This window comes from Rhincodon typus, chromosome 47 (genome assembly GCF_021869965.1).
Source record: "Rhincodon typus isolate 14 chromosome 47, sRhiTyp1.1, whole genome shotgun sequence".
Taxonomy (NCBI): Eukaryota; Metazoa; Chordata; class Chondrichthyes; order Orectolobiformes; family Rhincodontidae; genus Rhincodon; species Rhincodon typus.
The window spans coordinates 9,435,257-9,441,511 of NC_063378.1; the positions used below are offsets into that span (position 1 = coordinate 9,435,257).

At 44.2% G+C, this 6,255-nt stretch overlaps 2 protein-coding genes across 6 annotated transcripts in view; one reads left to right on the forward strand and one right to left on the reverse strand.

Annotated features, from left to right (window-relative positions):
- Positions 1–6,255, reverse strand: part of lin37 (lin-37 DREAM MuvB core complex component) — a 43,888-nt gene that overhangs the window by 18,989 nt on the left and 18,644 nt on the right. The window lies entirely within an intron of this gene.
- The window catches only part of proser3 (proline and serine rich 3), a 16,699-nt gene continuing 10,806 nt past the window's right edge, over positions 363–6,255 (forward strand). For 4 of the 5 annotated variants that reach the window (XM_048620512.1, XM_048620513.1, XM_048620511.1 and 1 more), the window contains exons 1-6: positions 364–738; positions 3,537–3,639; positions 3,884–4,203; positions 4,503–4,660; positions 5,085–5,197; positions 5,706–5,794. In XM_048620512.1, the coding sequence (XP_048476469.1) occupies positions 677–738; positions 3,537–3,639; positions 3,884–4,203; positions 4,503–4,660; positions 5,085–5,197; positions 5,706–5,794 (845 nt within the window). In that variant the 5' untranslated portion in view covers positions 364–676. Of the gene's footprint in view, positions 739–3,536; positions 3,640–3,883; positions 4,204–4,502; positions 4,661–5,084; positions 5,198–5,705; positions 5,795–6,255 lie in introns of all 5 variants that reach the window. The other variant, XM_048620510.1, reaches the window with a different exon arrangement.

Genomic DNA, 6,255 nt, shown 5'->3' on the forward strand with positions numbered 1-6,255 from the left:
GTTACTGAGTGACAGTGTGAGGGAGAGGGATTAACATCAGTAGGGATACAGTCAGTAACACAGGGTTCTGGGGGTGGAGTGTTGTTAATGAGTGAATCCCCTGACACCCGCGGCGACTATAACTATTACAGGTTTATGTTGTCATTTTATTCCCTGCCCCCAACAAACTGATTTTAAGCTCCTGAGCCCACCATCCCAGCCATGACGTCACAGGCCCTACCCTGACCCCCAACAGACGTCATGCCCATCCTCAGGTTCTATTGGCTGCCAATCCGTCTGTCAAGCCAGTAATCCCATCTCCGGCCGGCCCCCTATAAGCCCCGCCCCCTGGCGGGGCCGTTAAAGGCGGCGGGAAAATGGAGGATTTGCTGTGGGGTGGTGCTGATCATATTCATCGCTTCCCCCCGGCCCTCGTGGTGATGATGCTGATAGTTTATTCCCTCTCTTTGAGGATAATTATATTTTTATAGTTTTACATTAATTGTGTTGTCATTTAACCCTACTACGTCAGACTGACCTGAAGCTCCGGCTCCGACCGTCCTACGCCTTTGTTGTTTTACGTCATTCCCCAATCCCCCATCCTGTCACGCGGTACCGTTCCCGTTTCCTATTGGCTGTAGCTCTCCCAGTCTCGGCTCTAGCCCCGCCCCCACGTGGCGTCGTGACGTCCAAAGAGATGTGCTCCGCCTCCTCCGTGACCGTTAAAGGCGGCGGGAAAATGGAGGACTACAAGTGGAGGTGAATCAGAGATTGTCTAAAGTGTCGTACAGTATAGCGCCATGTTTATAGTATTTAATTAGAGCGAAACTGTCCAAATTAATTAGTAATTTTCAATGTTATATGATTATATCGCCATCATTATTAATATAGTGATCACTCTATATAATGTAGAGACAGAGTGGAGCTGAATCAGAGGTTATCAATCATATATAACACCATGTATATAATATTTAATTAGAGAGAGTGTAAGTTAATCATAGATTATTAGTGTTATATAACGTAATCATCATTTTTAATATAATCACTCCACTATAATATAGAGACAGTGTTGGGTTGAATCAGATTCTCAATAATATTGTATACTCATTCTATATGAATAAAATAACACCATATATATATACTGCACAATGAGAGAGAGACAGTAGAAGCTAATCAGAGATTTTTAATATTCTATAACCATTATTATCGCTGTAATGATAACACTATCATATAGAGGCAGAGTTGGGGTGAATCAGAGATTGTCATTAATATCATATACTCATTCTTGTTCATATCAATAGTATAACACCTATACAATTAGAGAGAGAGAGAGAGACAGAGTAGAAGCTAATCAGATTATTAACATTCTATAACCATCATTATTGATATAATGATAATATTGTATAATAGAGACAGAGTGGGAATGAATCAGAGATTGTCAATAATGTCACACATTATAGCACCATGTATATAGTATTTAATTAGAGAGAGAGAGACAGTAGAAGTTAATCAGAACTTAATAAAGATTATGTAGCCATCATTAGTAATATAATGATAACACTATATAATGTAGAGACAGAGTGGAGCTGAATCAGAGGTTATCAATAATATATAATTAGAGAGAGTAGAAGTTAATCAGAGATTAATAATGTTATATAACATAATCATCACTATTAATATAATCACACCACTGTACAGTATAGGACAGAGTGGGGTTGAATCAGATTCTCAATAATATTGTATACTCATTCTTGTTCATATCAATAATAATAACACCACGTATATACTATACAATTAAAGAGAGAGAGAAGTTAATCAGTGATTATTAATATTCTGTAGCCATCATCCTTATGTAATGATAACACTGTATATTATAGAGACAGTGGAGCTGAATCAGAGGGTATCAATCATATCATATAACACCATGTATATAATATTTAATTATAGACTGTGACATAGCAGAAATTAATCAGATATTATTAATATTCTATAACCATCAGTATTAATATAATTAGACTATTATATAATATAGAAAAGAGTGGAGGTGAATCAGAGATTATTAATATTGTGATCATGTAAGCATTATCCTTCACATAATGAAAGCACTCATCTAGAAACAGAGTGGAGGTGAATCAGAGATTGTCAATAATATATAATCATTCTTAATCATATAATCAATAACTTAACACCATGTATATACCATACAATTAGAGAGAGAGAGAGATATGGTCTAGAAGTTAATCAGAGGTGTAAACATAGGAGATATGATTAGTAAGTTTGCAGATGACACCAAAATTGGAGGTGTAGTGGACAGCGAAGAAGGTTACCTCACAGTACAACAGGATCTTGATGAGATGGGCTGGGAAGTGGCAGATGAGTTTAATTTAGATACATATGAGGTGTTGCATTTTGGACAGGCAAATCAGAGCAGTACTTATACACTTAATGGTAAGGTCCTGCGGAGTGTTGCTGAACAAAGAGACCTTGGGGAGCAGGTTCACATTTCACTGAAAGCGGAGTCGCAGGTAGACAGGTTGGTGAAGAAGGCATTTGGTACGCTTGCCTTTACTCCTTTGAGTAAAGGAGTTGGGAGGGTCAGATTGAGGCTGCACAGGACATTGGTTAGGCCATTTTTGGAATGCTGCGTGCAGTTCTGGTCTCCCTGCTATAGGAAAATGTTGTGAAACTTGAGAGGGTTCAGAAAGGATTTACAAGGATGTTGCCAACAGGCTGGGGCTATTTTCCTTGGAGCCTCAGAGGCTTAGGGGGTGACCTTTATTGAGGTTTATAAAATCCTGAGGGGCATGGATGGGGTGAAAAGGCAACGTCTTTTCCCCGGGGTAGGGGAGTCCAAAACTAAAGGGCATAGGTTTGAGGTGAGAGAGGAAAGATTTAAAAGGGACCAAAGGAGCAGCTTTTCCACACAGAAGGTGGTGCATGTATGGAATAAGCTCCCAAAGAAAGTGGTGGAGGCCGGTACAATTACAATATTTAAAAGGCATCTCGGTACATGAATAGGAAAGGTTAGATGGATATGGTCCAAATGCTGGCAAATTGAACTGGATTAATTTAGGATATCTGGTCGGCATGGACAAGTCAGACCAAAGGGTCTGTTTCCATACTGTACAACTCTGACTTTATGACTAATGAGATAATCACACAATGTAATACTATGTTTATAAATATATAATCAAAGAGACAGAGTGGAAGTGAATCAGTGATTATCAATAATATAATCACAACGTATAACACTGTATAATCTGAGAGACAGAGTAGGGGTGAATCAGAAATTATTAATATTAACATATTTATGACATATAATCAGGGAGAAACAGTCAGAAACAGACAGACAAAGAGAGAGAGAGTCAGAGACAACAGACTCGGAGATGAGTGACACAGTTTCGGAGTGGTGTGAGGGGGCCATTTCTCCCTCAGTTTTGGGATTGGTATCAACGGTCAGTTTTGGGGTTTCCGTGAACATCACAGTGTTGGTGAAGGGTTTATAAGCTGTCGGTAAAGCCACTGATTCTGATTGTCTTTTTTCATCTGTCTGACAGCTCTGTGTTTAGTCCAGGAAACCCTTTCGGACAATCTCAGCTCTCCCGCAGTCACTACCACCCATCCTCTCCCCAAAGGATACCTCAGCAGCCGGGCAAAAAGGTGAGACTAGGGTTGGCATTGTTAGGAGCACAGGCCGGGTTGAAGGGGTTGGAATATGGTGAGCTCATCCTCCCGGTTTAATGCTGGCCTTGACTGTCACCCAGACTACCACTCTCTTTGCCAGCCTCAAGTGTAAGAACAGAGACCTGACTACCTGGGGAAGCACCTGACAACATGCTGCAGAGGAGGGGTACATACTGAGGAAGTGCCGCTTTTAATGACTCAGTTATGTCTCACCTTCCAGGTAGTGAAACCAGGCCAGTGCCAGCTACCTAGAGCATCGCTTACATCAGAACCTCCTCTGGCCTCACAGGATGCCCCGAGACAAACTGACCAGCCAGCGGGCCAAGGTGAAGGGACAGATGCTGGGATAGCTAGCCCCTTGGTAGAGTCCTGGCCATCCACCGAGAGCAGCTCTCTCCTGATGCCTGAGGGAGAGCCAGGAAGCGAGGCAAGGGTACGGTCCACGGCAGAATCGCTTGTGTCGCGGGAGATGTTCCGTATGGACCAAGGTTGTTTGGGAAGTCCACAGACTGACCCCGCGGAGAGTTCGATTATCGCAAAGTGAGTGACAACACCACCAACTTCACAGTCAGCCAGCGGATCCTCACTGGAATAACGTGACGAGTCCCAAGATAGAGAGTGGATAGGAGCAAGGATCTGCTTCTTACACTCTCTATCCTGGGACTCGTCAGATGGGCTGGATGGAATCATGCTGTTAGTCTCGATTATTTACACGGTATAGTTTCCAATTGGCTTTAGGTGTGTTAGACAGGTCGCCTTTGCTCAGCGCTACCCCCACCCCCCCACCCACCCCTTGTGAAGGATTGCAGCTTAATCCTGGCCTGTCCATCTGCATTCAGGTACATCCAGCGATTCCGACATGGCAAACCACTGAGCAGAGAGGAACGGGAGTGTGCTACCACTGGAATCGACACAGAGAGCAGTGAGTTCTGGTGGCTTAGGAGCTCACCCCCGAGCAGCTCAACACCGACACAGGAGACACACCAGCACCACCCAGGTACAAGAGCACTCCTGTATCAACAGTTACTTCAGCAAGGACAAAATTATACTGCTCCTCCTCGACAACTGTCAATCATTTAGATTCCAGTCTGCAATTCACTCCTGGGTGTCTGTTATTCTGTATATAAACCACCCCAAACCCCACGATTGGATTCCAGTGCATAACTCACCCCAGGGTATCTGTTATTCTATATATAAACCACCCCAAAATCCTCAGTTGGATTCCAGTCTGTAACTCACTCCCAGATATCTGTTACTCAACACAATCTGCTGGATTATATGCTTTGTAACATGAAGAGGAGGCAGTTGTCAGAATGGCTGATTAGTGGAAACCTCCTCATTTGGTGGGTGTCGTTAGAATTGCTGAAGCCTGGTGAGTTTGAGGCGAAAGGTTGTCTTTGATGCTTCGCTATTGCCCACAGATATTCGTTCATTGGCCATTGAGGAAAGAGAATCTGCCTCTCGTTCTGCTCAGCAATGTGGACACTTGCCTGCGGAAATATCTCAGCCCAGCTTCCCAGGACTGTCCTCAGGAGTAAGTATTCATGTGCGTCTGTGCTGTGCTGTCAGAGGTTTCCGAGCATCAGTGCTGCGGAAGGTGGTATCATCCTAGCGATGTGTCTGTCTTTACTGTTGACAGCGATCTGCTCTGTGTGGGACATAGTCCTGCACGCCAGCAGTGTGTTTCATTGCATCTTTGTTATTGAATGAGGTGGGCTGTACAGTGCATCTCAGACACACCTGTGTTAGGGAGAGGAGAATTCAGTCAAGCTTCCTGCTCCTGATCGCTGTCCCTGGGTTAGACAGAGAGGGGATCTCCACTGTGGTCTGAAGAGTCATCTGTCCCTTCTCGCTGGATGGTTAATATATAGAATAACAGATATGCGGGAGTGAATTACAGACTGGAATCTAATCGAGGGGTTTGGGATGGTTTGTATATAGAATAACAGATACCCGGAGGGAGTTACAGTGTGAGATCTGTAGACACTGCTGTATGTCAGCTCGTTTCTGTTAAAGTCTCCAAAATGCATTTTCTTTTCCAGGGTGAACGTTTAGATGTTTCCCGGCTGGAGCCCTTTGACCTGGAGACCGTTCATCTCCAGGAAAGAGCAAATCGCCTGCTGCAGCGCAGGTAAGATGCTGTGTGACCCCACTGGCAATGCGTGCGGCTGCTGGGTGGCTGCCAATCAATACAAAGCATGTCAAAGGGTCCGCAGAAACCAATCCTGTCAAAAAGAATTCCCCTTCCCAACCACCACTTGTGCCCTGACCTTATTGCTAACCGTTCATACAAATGGGGCGGGGAGTTCGTGGACTTCTTTGGCACCAAGGTTGAGAGAATTTGCACTCTGCACAACAAATCCTTTCTCTCAGTATGGTTTCAATGGGAACAGCTATGGGGACCAATCAGCTCCTCAAACTCCTGAGTCACTTGAGCAACACCCATTGCTCAAGTGTGTGGACTCTACTCGAGCAAATTCTGCTAGTAAAACATGAAACAAAACCTCTACTGCTGCAGTGAGAGCGCCGAGGATCCCTGAGGGCCAGTGCTGAGGGAGCGCCGCGCTGTCGGAGGGCCAGTGCTGAGGGAGC